Below are 15,308 nucleotides of genomic sequence, written 5' to 3'. Positions count from 1 at the left end.
GAAAGACGCAAGGATATGCTCAAGAAGCACAGAAGAAGGTTTTTGATGAGTTTTTGTTATTCGGTCTTAATCTGGAAATAAACTAAGATGTTCTCTAAGAAAATATAGGAGTAAGCATAGATCTTTTTAGAATATTAATAAAAGTGGTAGTTGATACCGAACATGGTTAGAGTGTCCTTTATTCATCTGTCAGCCCAGAAATTCTTATACGGTGTTAATATTAGGTATGGTTGGCAATACTGGCTCTAAATATCGGGTGCTTCACGCTGTTAGAAAAATTATTATCAACATCTTGGTCCCGTCTATCAGAGTATTCTCTTTCTAGAATCACATCAAACTTTTGTAGAAGTGTTCGTAGATTACAATAATAAATATGTAAGTTTATTCTTGAATTATGGACCAAATTCTTTTATCAGGGACCGATATTTAGACATTGTTCTATTCCAAATGTTCATTAATTGACCAGAATGTATTAGATTTTTAGTAATATTTATATATACCAAAAGGTAAAGTTGAAGGTGCTCGAAGAAAAAAAGTTTAAAAAGAAAAGCTCAATGAAGAGCTACATTGTTATGAAATACCTCACGTCACTTTCGTCCCCACCATTTCCAACTATCAACAGAATTATCAGAACTATTCACATTCGATAGTTAAAATTGATATTATACAGATTGTTACGACAGTTCCGTAAATTGATCCTAAATGCAAAAAGTCCGAGAATATTCGAGATGTGATGGAGTAACCCAGAAATGTCTAGTGACATCTAGAATATAAAAAGATCTATAAAAACGTGTCCTTCGACATTTTGGAGGTTACAAGATTTAACTGCGATCCCTTGTATCTATGAGCATAAGCGCTAGCACTAAAACTAATGAGTAGAGGTTTTAAGACAAACAAGGCTGGAGGCAAAAAATAAAGAAGGCTAAGGCTCAATTTGGGTTGTAGTGCCGTAGAAGAAGAAGAAGAAGAAGAAGAAGAAGAAGAAGAGGTTTTAAGTTACATATTAGTTATTGTTAGATTTGTTAGAATTGAATAAAGCTAAATTATAAGAATCCTGAGAAGAATTGGTACAGAACGACAACTGCTTAGCACAATTATTAAACAGAGAAAAACGGCATACCTGGGGCAGCTAATTAGAAACGAAATATACCAGTTTCTGCAAACCTTAATTGAATTTAGGATCGAAGGACGAAGGGGAGTGAGCAGGAAGAAAAAGTCATGGCTCCGTAATGTCGAACAACGGACAGGGCTAAGAAACATAGGAGATCGAATACATACTGCAGGGGATAGAGAAAAATGGTCAAACGTGATCGCGAACATCCATTAGTGGATTGCATAAGAAGACGAAGAAATTATAAGAAATTCACTATTTCAAAGAGAGGCGTTATCTAGGACATATTTTTTCAGCAGAAGGAATTAAAACTGAGCCAGAGAAGATTTCAGTTATTAAAGATTGGCCTAAACCAGGAAATAAAAAAGAAATTAGAAGTTTTCTAGGACTCTGTTAAAAACCGAAAATTTATTAAAGAATTTGGCTGTAGTGGAAAATACTTCAACAATTAATAAAAATGTGCACTTCTCTGATGAAAAATCAAAGAAAGTTCTTCTGATATCCAGTTGTCAAGTCCCCCATTACCAGAATAAAACGCTTACTTCGAAATCCATATACCTGTCGCTGTGAACCCATATAATTTCTTTGTTCAGCCTCTATAATCGCTATCTAAGTTAAACAAAATGATGGAGCAACTGCAAAAAAAATACAAAGATGTCACATACAGCCCTCTTACTTTGGATCAAATTGAACCTGGAAATATATATGCCTCCAGATTTGACGACGGAAATTGGTATAGGACAACCGTAATCAAAGTGATCCATGACGGATCCATATCGGTATTTTACTGTGATTTTGGATACTACAGCAACCTGACGTTACAACAATTGTTCCCTCTAGACGTGAAGTTCCTGACGTTACCCTATCAAGCTTTAAAAGCCAAAATGTCAGGAATCAGACCGAAAGACACAAACTGGACAGTCAAACATTGTGATAAATTCAAAGAGATGGTTGAACGAAAAAACCTCTACTCATTAATTTTAAATATAGAACAAGACCAACTCTATGATTCAGATTTAGTGCTTGAACTTATGCTGATAGAAAGATCTTCTGAAGATGACGTCAATATAGATGAGTATCTCATCAGTAAAGGGATCGCAGTTAAAGCTTAATTCCCCTAAGCTCACATGGTTTTTAGTATTTAAGTGAATACACCGTTTTAAAAAACTATGCATTCGTTTGCTAACCTTACTTTTTTTTTTATTGATGTATTGCCAGATTCCAGTAAAAGCCTAAAAAGGTATCCATCGAAATCTGGCAAGCAGCCAGAGGTGGGCGGAAATCTTTTTTAGACATACACGGGGTGTCCCATAATTAATTGGACATTAGCTAATTGGTGATAGAAGACATCAAAATATTAAGATTTAACCAAAATCGCTTGATTAAAACATGGCTCCTTACAGGGTGTTTTATTTAAAAATTTAAAAACTATTTTTGCTCAGTATTTTAAAACTGTTCGACGTATCCTCTTCATACGAAATATCCTTTTTCGAAATATGTATTTGAAATTAAAAATTAACCGGCACAATACATTAATTAAAATATATGTGCCGTTTAACTTCAAATATCTCGAAAACTATTGACTTTATCGTTACGAGTGAAGAGTACGTTATTTACATAGAGAGTATTGGGGAAATCGAAGAATGACGGTAATATGGCAATTCCGCAAATGGCGTAGAATTTGGAAAGGGTCAGCCATTCGCTGTCCCCTATCGTATGCCACTGGTAGTAGCTAGAAAAGTTTATCATAATTTCATAGGGTGTATAATGTGTAAAATAGTGAGCAAGAATAGTTAAAATTCTTAAATAAAACACCCTGTGACTGTAAGGAGCGATTGTGGTTAAATCTTAATATTTTGATGTCTTCTATCACCCATTAGCTAATGTCTAATTAATTATGGGACACCCTGTATAATGTCACGGAACAAGACGTAGTGCCGGATTAACCGTATTCCGACTAAAACCTAACCACCGATCCAAACGGACTTTTTCCAAAAATGGAACAGTGTACGGAACTGTCGTAACTATATTCATAGTTGGAAATGGTAGGGACGCAAGTCGAGACGTGAGATATTTTATAACAATGTATCTATTAATTTTCTTTTGACTCGTACTCATGATAATAAACGCTCTAGAAGCCAGATGGAAAGAGCCGAGGGATACCTAGGTCCAGCAGTGGACGCGCACGGGTTGATGATGAAGCCACTGCCGCAAAAAGAATGTCAACCATGGCAAGCGCAGTTCTTCAACTGAATTGCTCGCGCATGTATCATAGTATTGTCTACTTCAGCGGTTCTCAATCTGTGGTACATGTACCACTGGTGTTACATAATATCATTATTTAAGGTGGTACACAAATGGTCACAAATGTTACACAATTATTTAAGGTGGTCCAGATGAAATACCTTCGGAATTACTGAAATGTCTAGATTCTAGATGATGAAACTCTATCTGTACTACTGGATCTGTTTAATGAAATATACAAAACCGGAAAAATCCCTCAGGAATGGTTGGTGTCCGCCTTTGTAACAATACCAAAAACAATATAAATATGCCAAAGATTGTTCGGACTATAGGATACTATCACTAAGAAGCAATACCCTCAAAATATTTCTAAAGGTGATCCATGTAAGATTATACAGAAAGCTAGAAGGTGATATGGTATGATACCCAATTTGGCTTCCGCAAAGGACTTGGAACAAGAGAGGCATTGTTTGCGTTTAATGTCCTCTCACAAAGATGCTTATATATTAACCTGGTTATTTATTCCTGTTTCATCGACTTCGAAAAAGCTACAGTATATAACTCCCTTAATCGAAGCATCAACCTTTTAACAACTGCGTACCATTTGAAATATTTTGAAGATTTTGGCGTACCACTAAACACCGGTGGCATGGAATTTAAGGAAGCCCTCCCCCCCCCCCCCCCCCCAATTCCTAATTTTTTTAGTAAAATATTTACACTAGTCTATATTTCTGTATTTATTTTTATATACAATAGTTCAGAAAAACCAGTCTCACATAAGTAACTAGTGACAAGTAGCATTAACAACAGCGTAGCTTGCCGGAAGAGCATTGGATACTCGGATCTGCACCCGATCCAGAAGTCTATTAAGGATTAATCTTTAAATTGTCCTTCATAGAATTGTCTTCTCTTAGATCGATGAATATTTCCTATTCCAACTCATTTGGTGAGGCTTCTGCAAAAGGATTTCTGATCCTGTCAAGCTTGAAATAATCTTCAGAGAAACATTTATTACAACTTTCTTGAAAAGATTCCAAGTGAAGAATTATATCAGCAACCAAATCTGGTATTGCAGATATTTTGTTTTCTTCAAAAAACGATGACAGCCTAGGAAATGCAGAAACATTATTTCCCTGTTTTTAAGAACATAAAAGAACCAAGTTTTTCTTGAAAATTTATTTTCTCATTGGATGTGAAGGGTATTGTGTTTGCTCCCTAAAAACCCATGTTCAACGTGTTGAGTCTGTCAAAATTGTCAGCTAGATACGCGAATCTTGACAATCATTCTACATCACAGAACAAGTTTTTCATGTCATTATTTTTTTCAGTTCAAAGCATTAAAACTTCCGACGTCAGTTGGAAGAGACCGGTGAAAATTTTCCCTCGAGATAACCATCTCACTTCAACATGCAACAGAAGAGTTTTGAACTTGCCACACATATCTTCACACATCAAGGAGAATATCCTTGAAGTAAGAGCCTTAGCCTTTATGAGGTTAATAACTTTCATAGCATGTGATTAAACGGAGATCATATTCTCCGGCATACCTTTAGCAGCTAATTATTCTCGCTGTATGACGCAATGTGTACTTTGGCATTCAGGAGCAACTTTCTTTATTTTTGCTGCTAGCCCTGTCAATTTTTCTGACATAGCTTTTGCTCCATCTGTACATACACCAATACACTTTGACCAAGGAACGCCTATTTTGATCATATATACTCATTTATTGATTATTATTGATTTATACAAAAACTCTTGTATAACTTCTTCATGAAAATCAAATCGTACAAATACGAGTAGTTGCGTAGCAGCGTAATCGCTTGTTTCACCCACGTGACGCGTACCACCTGAAACCTTCCCGCGTACCACCAGTGGTACGCGTACCACCGGTTGGGAACCCCTGTGCTAGTGTGTATGAGTACTGTCATTCGTACAACTAATCGTAGAAAATTATTTGAAACTCCTAAAAAGTAATGACAAGACAATAGTATAGAATTATTAATATATCTAGATATAATATGTTGTTGCATCTACTTCGAAAAAGTATTCGACAGGGTCCGACATGAAAAACTAATTGAATTATCGAAAAACAGAGATATAGACAGACGAGATTTACGAATTATCATCAATCTGTCTTGGAATCAAAAGGCCAATATAAATATAGAAGGAACAAGAGTCCGAGAATATTGATATAAGAGAGGAGTAAGACAGGGTTGTGTTCTGTCGGCGCTACTGTTTAATGTGTACAGTGAAGCCATATTTCAGGAAGCGACAGCGCAACCTCAGATTCGCTGATGACACCGTTATAATGGCAGACACCCTGGAATCGCTACAAGAACTGTTAAATAGAATTAACGATTATTGAATTCGATATGGACTAAAAATAAACAAGAAAAAAATTAAATTTACGATTGTCTCAAAAACACAACATGAAAATAAAAGGTTAATGATAGAGCAAACCCAAATATAAAAGTAAAGACATACAAATATCTGGGAACCTGGAATAATGACAAAATGACCAAAGCAAAGAAATTAAGTCCGAGTTGAAACTGCAACGCAAGCATTTATAAAAATGAAGACAATGTTTACAAACAAAGACTTTCAGTTGCCTCTCAGATTGAGGGCTCTAAATTGTTACATATTTTCTATATTACTATACCGAATGGAAGCTTGGACATTGAAGAGACAACACAAGAAACATGGAAGCGTTCGAAATGTGGTGTTACAGAAGAATACTGAAAATTCAGTGGGTTCAAAGGATTGCTAAAGTTGAAGTGCTACGACGTTTAAATAAGGAGTTAGAAATTATGAAGAGTATAAAAACTAGAAAACTGGAATATTTGGGTCACATTACCAGAGTAGAAAAATATGAGTTGCTGTGAATTATTATGCAAGGAAGGATCCAAGGAAAAAGAAGCATAGTCCAGTAAAGTCCAGTAAAATTATGTCTTGGAGTTGGGTTGTCTAGTCACCATATTTCATTATTTTTTCCGCAATAATCAGTACTTACTTTTGGAAATCAAACAAAGAGTTTGTCATAAGGCATATATGTCCACTAAAGACAGGTCTTTGTAATCAATAATTATCCCATATGGTAATCTGTGACTATACCTAGGAGGTGGCTGTAAAAAAAATGTTACATTCAGAAAGCGCTGATAAAAGTGCAAATTTTTATAGGTAGATGTGGAAAACGCGTTCTAGATTGAAATACTTAATTTATTTTTATTTTCCAGTGATTCGAAATTTACAAAACACTGCATAACTTTAAGAAATATCTAAGTCTAAAAAAAACCAAAGCGGGTTGATGACAAAAATGACCATAGCAAATAAATTAAAGTCCGAATTGAAATGCAAGGCAAGCATTTATAAAAATGAAGACACTGTTTACAAAGAAAGACCTTCAGTTGCCTCTCAGATTAAGGGCTCTAAGATGCTACATACTTTCTCTATTACTATACGGAATGGAAGCTTGGACATTGAAGAGACAACACACAAGAAAAAAGCAACGTTCGAAATGTGGTTTTACAGAAGAATATTGAAAATTCAGTGGGTTCATAGGATTACCAATGTTGAAGTGCTACGACGTAATTAGGAGTTAGAAATTATGAACAGTATAAAAACAAGAAAAAATATTTGGGTCACATTACCAGAGGAGAAAAATATGAGTTGCTGAGAATTATCATTCAAGGAAGGATCCAAGGAAGAAGAAGCATAGGAAGAAGACGCATCTCCTGGCTGAGGAACCTTAGAGAATGGTTTAACTGTAGTTCATTACAACTGTTCAGAGCAGCAGCCAACAAAGTGACCATAGCCATTATGATATAGCCTCCGATAGGAGGTGGAACTTTAGGAAGAAAGACGACTCAAAAATATTGAGAACCGCTGGTCTAGTTTCTTCCTATTGTCGAAGTTGATACAGCGTTTGGCTTTTCCTGTGTACAGGTGATTGAACTCTGAATATGCAAAAGTCAGTAATTCTCTACAGGAGGAAAAAACCAAATTTAAAGTTTTCTTGAAGCAACAATTACAACGATTGGCCAGAGATTTTTCCGTTTAAGTTAAGTTGTACCCATTCAGGGGCGGATGGGCCCACCGGGATACCGGGAATTTTCCCGGTGGGCCGTCGTTTGTGGGCTGCCACGCGCGGACCTAAACCCTTAATTTTTCAACTGCATGAATCTTGATTTTTATAAATCGATGTAAAAATACTGATACGGTTGCACCTAGACCTAGCAAATACCTAGACTAGACTATAAAAGTAAGAAAAGAACCAAAAATTATGTTCAACAAAAGTAAACAGGATGTATACTTTCTTTAAAGACTGGTCCAGCGCTGTTCTTTATTATGTTATTTTCTAAGCTCCCTCAAACAGCGTATACCTGCTAAATGCTACCTGCTATTTTTTTAAGCTATTATTGTATTAAAATTTACCCAGCAAGAAACACGAAAATAAACTTAAGTCAAGCGTCCACAGACCCGCATCGTACGCATCGTACGCAACGGATTTTAGTTTGACAATCGATAATGCGATCCGTACGATGCGGATCAGTGGACGCGGTTACATAAGTTTCTGTACAAGGCAAACTAAAATCCGTTGCGTACGATGCGTCCGATGCGTACGATGCGGGTCTGTGGACGCTTGCCTTGTACGATGCGGGTCTGTGGACGCTTGACTTAAGTTTATTTTCGTGTTTCTTGCTGGGTAAATTTTAATACCAATGTGTGTCTGGCACTGGCCTATGTTAAAAACATCTGCGGACAATATGCACTCCCGGCTTACAGTTTGTATCAGTCATCGTAGTTATTGTTTTCTTAAGGCAAGCGTCCACAGACCCGCATCGTACGCATCGGACGCATCGTACGCAACGGATTTTAGTTTGCCTTGTACAGAAACTTATGTAACCGCGTCCACTGATCCGCATCGTACGGATCGCATTATCGATTGTCAAACTAAAATCCGTTGCGTACGATGCGTACGATGTGGGTCTGTGGACGCTTGGCTTTAGTAAAGGAAGCCCCTTGACCTTGAGACCCTAAGGATTATTTTTCGTTTTACAGTTTGTTTATTACTGTCGACGACTGTCGTTATTTGAGACAGCGGTTGTGCGAGTGTGCAAATTCTACGTCCGTCGCGTCGCCAGAAATCTTTTGGATTAACTAACGCCTTATCACTTAGTTCCGGTTCCGAAAGACACGAATTATTATGTGACGTGCGCTTTTACTTCGGGATTAGTTGAATAGTGGCGTAGAAGGATAATAATAAACATTTACCTACTTCTAAATTAACCAATAACGTTATATTACTTAAGCCGATTTATTAGAGTGGAAGTTTAAGGTAGGAAATAATTATTTAAAATAATTTTTACTATACAGGGTGTTTCAACACTATACACCGTGTCCGGAAAGTCGCGGATAAACAGTACAAGGTGTTATTCTGTACTAAAAGTTCGTATTTTTTTTAAATAAACACATTAATAAATTAGGCAGGTGCAAGCTTTCTGTTTAAATCATTCGATTAAAATAAATTCTCGTACACTCTGTTTCATCTTCTTTCCCAAACAAAAAATTTACTTACTCTTAGTGTTTTGTAGTATTGTTAAGTTCTGTAAAAAACTATAAAATTTGTAAAAATCTATTGCTTTCAAGTGTTTTTTTACGTCTAATTCGCAAACAAATCGTTTTTGGGCGTTTGTTTATAAAGCAAGAATGTTGGTTGTGATGTCTCCTAGCACGTTTAAAGGTTTGTAGGTATAGTTATGAAATACTCTGTATAAACATGCTCAAAAAGCGCCTATTCTAGCTGTTCAATAATTATGAAATTTGTTACGTTAGGACGAAAACTGCTTGTATGATAGCCGTCAGAACCAATATACTAAGTGAATAAAAAATCAAATACCAATGCCACCAAAACGAAAAGGAGGACAAGAAAAAAAACTAGAAAGGGAGAAGAAAAAAAGATGTGAAATAGCAAAAAAATGTCACTCTTTGGATAATTTGCTCAATAGTTATTCTGTTCCTTCAACTTCAGGGGTAGAAAGTGATATTAACACGGAAAAACAAGAGCAAGAGCAAAAATCCGAAGAAAATTTACCGGTTTCAGAAACTAAATTTGAAACTGAGTTAAAGCTGTCAGATGACTCGGACGACGACATAGAGACAAGTGATGAAAGCGATAGTGAAGCTAATGTAAAAAAGGCACTTAAAGACGAAGAGGCGCTACTAAAGCTGGGACAGCCGGAAGAGACAGAATCTGGCAATTTCTTCGACCGTCCCGATCCCAATAAATTACAGCTATTTTTTGAATTCCATCCAAAGGTACCTGTCGCACAAAAAGATGTACCTTTCAATGTGGAAAAAGCGTTTACGCGTAATAATAAAACAAAAAGGAAATGGTTGAGCTATAGTGAAGAAAGAAAGGCACTTTTCTGCACAATTTGTCTTGCTTATTCAGTTGAGAGTAATAAAGATCAAAGTTCTGCTTTTGCAAGAGGTATGTCTGATTGGAAACATGTATATCAGCGAATAAATGAGCATGAAAGTTCAATCAGTCATGGAAAAAACTGCGAAACATATTTCATGTATATTAAAAATCAAACAATTGAAAAAATACTTTTTGGAAACGTTGTTGAAATGAGAAATAAAAAAGTTGCAAGCAATCGGCACGTTTTGGATGTTATTATTGATGTTATAAAACTAATTGGCAAACGAGGACTTTCTTATCGAGGCACAGCAAATGAAGCTGCATACAATCTAGAAAATGAAAACCTAGATCATGGTAATTTTTTGGAAATAATCTTACTTTTATCGAAATTTGATGTTATTTTGAAGAAACATTTGGACGCCATTGTTAAAGAAAGCAAAAGTTATCCCAATAGAAAAATCAAACGTCGAGCTGGAAATTTCTACACATTTTTGTCAAAAACTACTGTAAATTCAATCATTGTCATAATCACAGAAATTATTCTAAAGAAGATTTCTTCAGAGATACAGACTGCCACTATGTTCTCTATAGAAATAGACAGCACTCAAGATATTTCAGTAACAGACCAATGTTCAGTTGTAACAAGGTATGTTAAATTGTAAGTATAATAAAATCTTCACCTTTGCTTATTTTATTTTATTTCAGGTATGTTTACAACGGAACAATTCACGAACGCCTTCTTGCAGTTGTTCCTTGTCACAATTCAACAGGGAAGGGATTTCATACCATGATTCATGACATACTGGTAAAAAATGGTTTGGATGAAAAAAATTGTATTGCTGACTCTACTGATGGGGCGGCTAATATGCAAGGGAGATATTCGGGATTCTCCAGTTTCATGGTCCAGGAAAATTCAAATCATGTTCATGTTTGGTGTTATGCGCATATTTTAAATCTTGTTCTGACAGACATTTTTAAATCCCACATTAAGGCCGCATCATTTTTTTCATTACTGAATTGTATAGCAGCATTTTTTAAAGAATCTCATCAACGCATGGGTTACTGGTTGGACATTGGCAACAATGCTAGATCACAGAAACTTCAGTTGATAGGAGAAACTCGTTGGTGGTCAAAGGAAGCAGCGCTCAGTAAAATTTTTGGTAATTTTAATGAACCTAATAAAGCACTGTACGTTGATTTAATTGACATTCTTAATACAATTGAAAATTCACAAAAAATTAAGCCAGATGCAAGAGCGACTGCTGCAAATTACAAAGCACAATTACTGAAATACGAAAATATTTTAATTGGGCACATATTCTTAAAACTGTTCTCTATAACAGGCCCTTTATCAAGATATATTCAGACAACAGGGTTAGATTTATTAAAATGTAACTTTATGGTTAATGATTCTATACTGAGTTTAAAAAAAATGCAACGAAATTTTCCAGACATTGAAGCATCTGCAGATAAATTTGTAGGGTGGGCTAAACTCTCTTTTGAAAGGAGAGACTTCGAATTTTTTGTTGAAGAACAATTGCCCGAGTTTCGATCAAAAAAGAAAAAGAAATTCTTTGATGAGAAAACTTCTGATGAAATCCCAGTAAGCCCAAAAGAAAATTTTAGAATTGTTTTTTTTAACGTTATTGCGGATACTGCAGTAGAATCAATCAGTAGAAGATTTGCAAACAACGCTGAATTATGTAGGGATCTGAACATTTTAGATCCAAATAATTTTGAAGAAATCGCCAAAGGTGAGCTACCTGAGAATTCTCTAAAAATATTGTCAGAAAAATTAATACAGTTTGATTCTTCTGCAACTCCTGCAAAGTTGAAAGAAGAGTTAGCAAGCTTTGCAAGCAACTGGAAACATATTAAATTAACAATTGAAGATTCATATGAAATAAATTATGCTAGACTTGATGTGGGGTTAGACGACTCTTCTTCTGCACAGTCAGATGTAGACGAAGATGACTGTATAACAAAACAGAGTACAAAATCAAGGGTGTGCATCGAATCTAACAAATGTCAGAACTGTGTCATTTGTTGCTACGGTTCAATTTTAAAATATAATTTGTTTAAGGGGGCTTATTCCACGCTGGTATTGGCTTATCAATATATACTTTCATTGCCCATCTCGCAAGTGGCATGTGAACGATCGTTTTCAACTTTAAAATTTATCAAAAATAGATTAAGAAACTCCTTGTCTGATAATAGACTCGAGTCGTTCATGCTGATGAATATTGAAAATGATATACTGAGCGATATCAACAATGATGAAATTATTAATCGTTTGGGTCAAACAACCAAATTAATGAAGGACGCTTTAATGTATTAATATAATAAATAATAGGTAACCATTTAGTGATAGCTATATATGTAAAACGATATTTCATTCACCTATAGTTTATAACACATTAATTTGTTATTTATATATCTTAAATATCTTAATATAGAATTTTCTAGAGCAAACTTTGTATTTTAGATTCCAAGTTTCTATACTTTAAAAAAATCAAAAAAACTCCCATGTATATATATATATATATATATATATATATATATATATATATATATATATATATATATATATATATATATATTAAATTTTGGGCCGCCGTCGTTTATTCTCCCGGTAGAATTTTACTTGCCCATCCGCCCCTGTACCCATTTTTGGGGTAATTTGAAAGCGTATGGGGAAATTTTTATAAGCAGAACTGGTTGGGAGATTTTTTGGGGGAAAATTATGAAGGATTTTAACGGTTATGGTAAATTAAATTTGCGAATGTACATAGAATAATTGTATATTATTCTACTCTCAAATAATCGAAGACGATATGAATGAATTTATGAACTATGAATTATTTCAGCGCCATCTGTTGATAAGTAGTATAATTTTGGTTTACTGTTCTCTATATTTGACTACTAATGTATTAAAATGCGGCAAAAATTTAAATTTGGGGGATTTGAGCTTCGATTTGGGGGAAATTCAATTTCTAAGTGGGGGATTTAGAAAATCGTATCTGGCAAGTCTTTGACAATACTTTTATACATGAGCCAGCAATTCAGTTGAAAAACTGTGCTTGCTGTGGTTGACATCTTTACTGCGGGAGTGGCTTATACACAGGGCCGGCGATAACGGGCCTGCAAGGGATGCAGTGCAGATGGGCGCCCATGCTAGTTTTGTAGGCGGGCACCTTATACTCCGGTAGCGCCGGTACTTCTTATACAGCTTTTATTATCATGAGTCAAAAGAAAAAAAGAAGGAAAATTAATAGCTACATTGTTATGAAATACCTCACATCTCGATCGTCCCCACCACTTCTAAATATCGAATTTGAATAGTAACATTTCCAATTATCGAATGTGAATAATCACAAATATTCACATTCGATAGTGGAAATTATTCACAACTATTCACATGAAAACTGCACCGTATTCGATAAGTGGAAATGGTAGGGACGAGATCTTTCACCTATCTTGGGATCCTGCGTCAAGATTAGGCTCATAACATAATGTCAAAGACAAAGGTGAAATACGGTTAAATGTGAAGTGATCTTATTAAAATAGTGATATATCAGTAATATTATTATTCTAAGATATAGCATTATTAGCAGGCGCAAAAATTTGTATTGAATCTTTTATGTCATCTTTCAGCTATTATTAAGATGCTGCAAGCACACAACTTATTTAACAATAAAGAACAATGTTAAATCTTCATCTTTAAAATAAGCATTTTAAAATCTATCGAATGATATACTTTCTGAGATAAAAAACTGAAACATAAAACAGGATCATCCCTTCGAGAAAAAAATCAAGTGAAGGTCGGAGACAAGTGCCTGTTGAGATGCAAATTTCTGGGAGTAAATTGTTATGAAAAACCTCACGTCTCCAATTTAAAAACTGGAGATCTTTCACCTATCTCGGGATCCTGCATCAAGATTAGGCTCATAGCACAATTTATCGCTCCCAAAAATTTATTCCATTAAATTAAGTGTACCAGGTATCCCAATAAGAATGGCTCTCGGCCATATGCCAGGAACCGTCCATAGTACAGCTTTGCAAAAAAAAAATTTACAACAAAAGTTGTCTCGGGAAAAGCCTGGAAATTATGTTCATAATTGTAGGTCCGCCACTAGAGGGCGTAATTGAATATCAAAAATTAAACAATCAAGATTTTACAAAATTTGCCTAATGAAATCCGATCATCGTATTCTACATAAAATTCTGCGCATATTTGATTTTACAAGTTTAAGTCTACCTTTGCAAATAAGAGGTGGGGGTGAGTGGGAACCTTGTTATGAAAAAATGGCTGTAAGTTCGGTTCTGCTAAATCGAATTTTGCAAAATGGGTCTTGTTAAAAACAGCTCTTTTTCGTCAATGTAGGAGATATAATTTCGAGACAACCTAATTAGAATATGCCAGCTAGGAGGCGATATTTAATTTTTTTTTTCAGGAATCTAGTTTTCTTTAGAAAATATTAAATAAAAGTATGCATTTTTACTCCTGTATTACAAAATTAGACCAAATTAGCAACAGAACGTCGAACACCGCATGTCGATACCTTTTTTCTTTCTCGAGATATCTTAAAAAACGTGAAAAATTTAAACATAACTGTTACTATCACCGGTAAACGAAGACAAGGAAAAGTAGTGTGCTATGGAAAAAACAAAAGAACATTTTCCAGATGTCAACGTATATAATTACTTAAAACAACAATAAAAAACAACACTATAAAATATACCAAAGTAATAAAAACAACTACATACTTAGTGACGACCTAAATGTTCAAGTTGTTGCTCATCAATTTCGATGCACGCATTTACTCTTTCAAGAGTGGATTGAACAGCAGTCTCAATTTCTGCTCTCTCGCCCAATTCTTTGAATGGCCTTTCGTATCCTCTGGTTCATGTTTTCTCGAGTACTGTAGTGTAGTCCCCATAAATACAAGTCTAAAACAGTTAAATCTTGTGATTGTCAGATAATTGGATCCTTTATTTTCGATAATTAAAATTTAACTGCTTTAGACTTGTATTTATGGGGACCACTACACTACTCGAGAATATATGATCCAGAGGAAACGAAAGGCCATTCAAACAATTGAGTGAGAGAGTATAAATTGAGACTGCTGCTCAATCTACTCTTGAAAGAGTAAATACTTGCATCGAAAATGATGGGCAACAATTTGAACATTTAGGTCGACACTCGTCACTCAGTAGTTGATTTTATTTCTTTGTTATATTTTATAGTGTTATTTGTTTTATTGTTTTTTTAATTAATTATATACGTTGACAAAATGTTTCTGTGTTTTTTCAATAGCACACTCCTTTTCCTTATCTTCGTTTACCGGTGATAGGAACAGTTATGTTTAAATTTTTCACGTTTTTTAAGGTATCTCGAGAAAGAAAAAAGGTATCCACATGCGGTTTTCGCTGTTTTTTGCTAATTTGCTCTAATTCGGTAATACAAGATTAAAAATGCATACTTGTTTTTAATATTTTCCAAAGAAAACTAGATTTCTGAAAAAAAATAAA

The 15,308-nt window shown here is 34.9% G+C and overlaps 2 protein-coding genes across 2 annotated transcripts; both read left to right on the top strand.

Moving 5' to 3' along the window:
• The first annotated feature begins 1,724 nt into the window (after nt 1-1,724).
• On the top strand, nt 1,725-3,067 carry LOC114341890 (tudor domain-containing protein 1-like). Its single transcript, XM_028292698.2, has one exon. The coding sequence runs from the start codon at nt 1,735-1,737 to the stop codon at nt 2,221-2,223; it is 489 nt and encodes a 162-aa protein (XP_028148499.1). The 5' UTR covers nt 1,725-1,734; the 3' UTR covers nt 2,224-3,067.
• A 6,186-nt stretch (nt 3,068-9,253) lies between these two features.
• LOC114341891 (uncharacterized) lies at nt 9,254-12,114 on the top strand. The gene is made up of 2 exons (XM_028292699.2): nt 9,254-10,422; nt 10,482-12,114. The coding sequence occupies exons 1-2, from the start codon at nt 9,254-9,256 to the stop codon at nt 12,112-12,114; spliced, it is 2,802 nt and encodes a 933-aa protein (XP_028148500.2).
• Nucleotides 12,115-15,308: the final 3,194 nt, after the last annotated feature.

This window comes from Diabrotica virgifera, chromosome 10 (genome assembly GCF_917563875.1).
Source record: "Diabrotica virgifera virgifera chromosome 10, PGI_DIABVI_V3a".
Classification (NCBI taxonomy): domain Eukaryota; kingdom Metazoa; phylum Arthropoda; class Insecta; order Coleoptera; family Chrysomelidae; genus Diabrotica; species Diabrotica virgifera.
This window is presented reverse-complemented; position numbering and strand designations above follow the sequence as displayed.

Coding starts and splice junctions, on each gene's coding strand:
- LOC114341890 (XM_028292698.2), top strand. CDS start 1,735: ATGATGGAGCAACTGCAAAAAAAATACAAAGATGTCACATACAGCCCT.
- LOC114341891 (XM_028292699.2), top strand. CDS start 9,254: ATGCCACCAAAACGAAAAGGAGGACAAGAAAAAAAACTAGAAAGGGAG. Junction 10,423..10,481: donor CAATGTTCAGTTGTAACAAG/GTATGTTAAATT, acceptor ATTTTATTTCAG/GTATGTTTACAACGGAACAA.